This window comes from Grammomys surdaster, unplaced genomic scaffold (assembly GCF_004785775.1).
Source record: "Grammomys surdaster isolate TR1022 unplaced genomic scaffold, NIH_TR_1.0 206, whole genome shotgun sequence".
Lineage (NCBI taxonomy): Eukaryota > Metazoa > Chordata > Mammalia > Rodentia > Muridae > Grammomys > Grammomys surdaster.
The window spans coordinates 8,013,316-8,017,529 of NW_021604651.1; the positions used below are offsets into that span (position 1 = coordinate 8,013,316).

The 4,214-nt window shown below is 42.5% G+C and overlaps 1 protein-coding gene across 1 annotated transcript in view; it reads left to right on the forward strand.

Moving 5' to 3' along the window:
• Mns1 (meiosis specific nuclear structural 1) overlaps positions 1–4,214 on the forward strand; it is a 23,231-nt gene that overhangs the window by 11,276 nt on the left and 7,741 nt on the right. Inside the window, exons 5-7 of the mRNA XM_028771359.1 lie at positions 1,286–1,515; positions 1,954–2,170; positions 2,257–2,364. Coding sequence (XP_028627192.1) covers positions 1,286–1,515; positions 1,954–2,170; positions 2,257–2,364 — 555 coding nt within the window. The remainder of the gene's footprint in view (positions 1–1,285; positions 1,516–1,953; positions 2,171–2,256; positions 2,365–4,214) is intronic.

The following is a 4,214-nucleotide window of genomic DNA, read 5'->3' on the forward strand; positions in this document are numbered from 1 at the left end:
TTTTGAATACTCTGATAGATGAGGTCTTCCATGGCCACTGTAGACATTTGACTCCTAAAATTGCTACTGTCTTCTAAGTCAAGATTGACTCACAAAAATTTAGAGCCACATACCCCTAGGACTTGACTTAAATGGAAGGATATCTATGTACTTGTTAGGTTTGTTTTGTGTATGTGTGTTTGCTTGCCTGTCTACATACAACACATGCATGCAGTGCCCATGTGGCCAGAAGAGGGAATTGGGCTTGCAAGTGGTAGTCAGCTGCCTAATGTGGGTGGTGAACCCTGGTCATGTGAAGAGCAGCAGGTGCTGTTGCTGACTGAGCTATCTCTCCAGCCCTAGCTAGTTTTCTTATTTGTAAAGTTAAAGCATTGCATTTCTTCAAGTCCATGGGATCTGTATATACATTTCTTGGTATCATACATACTTTTTTGCTATCTTACATTCTAGAAGAATGTAATAAGCATAAGCAGAGAGAAGAGAACTTGTGGTTAAGTTACGAGAACCAGACATGCATGATACCCATGAGATTTAGAAATGACTGCATTTGTCTTCCAGTCTGATCCCTCTTTTTCTTTGCTGCTAACTGATCCTACTTTGGGATACAGTCACAACAGGTAAAGGTAGCTTCCGTCATTGCTCCAGTGTTTAAACTTACTCAGTTTTGAACCTGCTGAAAAGAAGCATGGGCTTTAGCTTATGGAAAGGCTGGTGAGTGTGTAACTTGGTGGGAGTGGATTTCATGAATGAAACTGAAAATGTGAGGAAACAATCACAGTGGTGTGAGCAACTTTTCAGTGGAAGTCACCACGTGAGCTTAATAAATACCAGAAGGATGTTGGGAGGCAAGAGCTGCACTGGGGGACTGGAGAGAGTTGCTCAGAGCCTTTGAACAATGATGGTGAGGAGGCCGCTCAGCAGCAGCTGGTGAACAGCAGCATTAGAAACAGACACCATGGTGGTCAACTTGCAGAAGAAGCAATGGTTTGGTGGCTGAAGTAGTTAAAAACAAAATACTTAAACCTTTACTTTGTATTTTCTGAATGTGGACTTTATTATCCTTGCCAGGTGTTGTCCTAAGAGCTTCTGGAAAGAGTAGGAACACCCCTTTAGGGTCTGATTCGTCATTCACACCCTCCAGCTCTCAAAGACTCACTCTTGCTTTTTACTTTATAGGTAGAAAATATTTTACATAGCAGGTTTTTGAGGGTACAGCTGTTTATAGTGTTGTAATAAACTGTGTCCGCTACTGAATGTGGAGGGATTAATTTTGTTTCAATGCTAGAAACGTGATGCGGAGATAGAAAGGATCATGATGGAGGAGCACGAAAGGCTCCTGAAGGAAGACAGTGCCAAGCAAGAGCAGCGGAACAAGGAGAGGGCACAGTACTACCTGGACCTGGAGAAGCAGCTGGAAGATCAAGAAAGGAGGAAGCAGGAGGCATATGAGCAGCTGCTGAAGGAGAAACTCATGATAGACGAAATTGTCAGGAAGATCTACGAGGAAGACCAGCTGTAAGTCCACCCTGAGACAAAAGCCACTGAGCTGCCCACCCTGGGTGTGTGCTCACTCACTCAGCTTAGGCTCTGTCATGACTTGTACAGTTCTTTCTCACCTTGGTCAGCTTGAATAGTCATAGGCGATCAGAAAAGTCATAAATGACCTGAAACATTTCATGTGTTCTGTCCATCTCATGTGTCATTTGTTTTCTGATGGCTTTCCCTGGCACACAGCTTAAGTACAGAATGCTGTATGTCCTCTGTGGACAGTCACTCTTCTGACATGAGATGCTTGAAATGTCACCCTTAGAAGAGAGCCCAGCAGTGTGCATGGAGAGTTCACACTAGAGAGTCTGCTGCATTAGGGAATCGACAGACTCTGAACAGTCTTTTGTTGTTGTTGTTATTTTATTATTTCTATAACTATAAACCATTCTCCTGATTGCTTTTTAGGGAAAGACAGCAAAAATTAGAAAAAAAGAATGCAATTCAGAAGTATATTGAAGAATTCCAGAGGGCACAAGACCTCTGGAGACAAAAGAAGCGTGAGGAGATGGAGGAAGAGAACAGGAAAATCATAGAGTTTGCAAACATTCAGGAGCAAAGAGAAGGCGAGTGGATGGCCAGAGTTCAAGAAAGCGAGGAAAAGAGGGTCCAGCGTCAGAACTTGGTATAAAAATACTATGTTTAAGAGAGCGCTGAGTTCCTGAAACAGTGGCCCAGTCCAGGTTTTCTAAATGTGTGCTTTATTAACAGCTGATCAAGAAGCTGGAAGAAACCCTGCGCCAGCGTCAGGACCTAGAGCAAGTGAGGCAGGAGCTGTACCAGGAGGAGCAGGAGGAGATCATCAGACTGAAAGTGAAAGTAAGTCTCAGATTCGGAGGGATGTTTAGGGGAGAGAAGGCTTTGGAGATGAAGCTGCAGGAAGATGGTACAGTTCAGCTCAGCCACAGTGGGGACTGCACTGTGTGTAAATAGCATCAGTGCTACAGTTAAGAGACTTAAGTTCTCCAACTTGACAGAAATAGAGTCCTGAAGAGCTTGATGCAGCTGTGTCAGTCATAGTCCACATGGCTTAAGTATACATGCACCCTCAAAGCAAGATGGAGGAAGATACAGTGCAGCTGCAAAGCAGATTGGAGTGTGTATGTTAATATGAGGCAAAGTCAACTCTGGGACAAAGAAGTTTGTAGTCAAAATAAATTTATCCAGGTGCATGCCATAATCTTAAAGCCTGTGACCTTTGACAACACAGCTTCATGACACATGAAAACTTACAGGGGTGAAAGGGGAGAAAGTAGGAAGATCCAACCAGAGTAGGAGATCTCAATGCTTCTTTATCATTAATGTTCCCAGTCCCCAGAAACAGTACTGCCTAATGACAGCCTGAAACAGCTGATGTAGCCAATGTAAAAAGAGGACTCCACCCAACAGCACAGTACAGATTCCATCCATCTACATAGAATGCACACAGACAGCTCCTAGAACACAAAGTAAACCTCTGGAAATTCACAAGATTTTAAGTCATATCAGATGTTTTCTCACTACAGTAAAGAATCCATAAGAATGACTATATAGTCCTTAAGTATACCACAATGAAACCATCTATTTCTAATAAGCAATGAGCAAAGGAAAGATACTTCAAATGGAATGATAATAATTTTTAAAATATGTGGGACACAGCAGAGGTTAGTGGAAAGTATTATCTTTACAGCTTTAGAATGGAATGGTTAAAAGCCAGTAATCTTGTGTTTACACATGTATTTATATACAGATGTTCATAGCAGTATTCTAATAGCTAAAACATGAAAGTGGCCTTCATGTCCATCAGCCGTTGTAAACAGGTACATCAACAGTTAAGACATCTTGCAAAAAAAAGGGGGGCAGGGGGAATGATGGTATGTAAACAGGATACAGTATGTGAGCCTTTAATGGTACTAAGAAGTACTCAAGAACACTCTATGAAAGGATGACACAAGTGGAACTTTGTGAGATCAGCTGCTTTCGCAAGGCAGACATCTCTGGAACTGCATTCCCTTTGTCCTTTGGGAACAGCTGTGGGGCACATTTGTGAGAGCTTAGACTAACTGTGCTGGCAGCTTTCCCACAGTCAGAGGAGAGTTGTGGCAGCAAATAACAGACTTCTCTACCCACCCCTTACCAACTGAAAAGTCACTGATGGGTAATCATTCCTTCTGTCCTTACTGGGGAAGGTCCTGAGAACACAGCTTCAGTGAGCACAGTGTCACCATCTTCCAGACATGCCCTGGGTTGGTTTTTCTTCTTTCCTGCTACATTCTGTTCCGTTTCCTGGGACTGTCTCCATAATACAATACCTATACACATGCCCTTGTTTAAGGCTGTGATCCCAGCAGAGACTCTGGAAAGTTACTTAGGTCAGAGTGACTAAATAGCATTTAATTTGAAGGTTTCAAGACCATTTAACAGGTTTTAGAATACAGGAAAGGGCAGGAAATTTGTTAGCCCATACTGCTGGTGACTAGTGTATTCCTTTTGCAGACCCAGCAGAGGGCATGTGGACATTTTCACAGTAAAACAATTCTTTGGCCCAACATTCCCCCTGCCCCCCTTTTTTTTGCAAGATGTCTTAACTGTTGAACAGAAATTTTGCATAGGTGGTAGATTACCAGGACTGCATATATGCAGATAGATAGATAGATAGATAGATAGATAGATAGATAGATAGATAGATA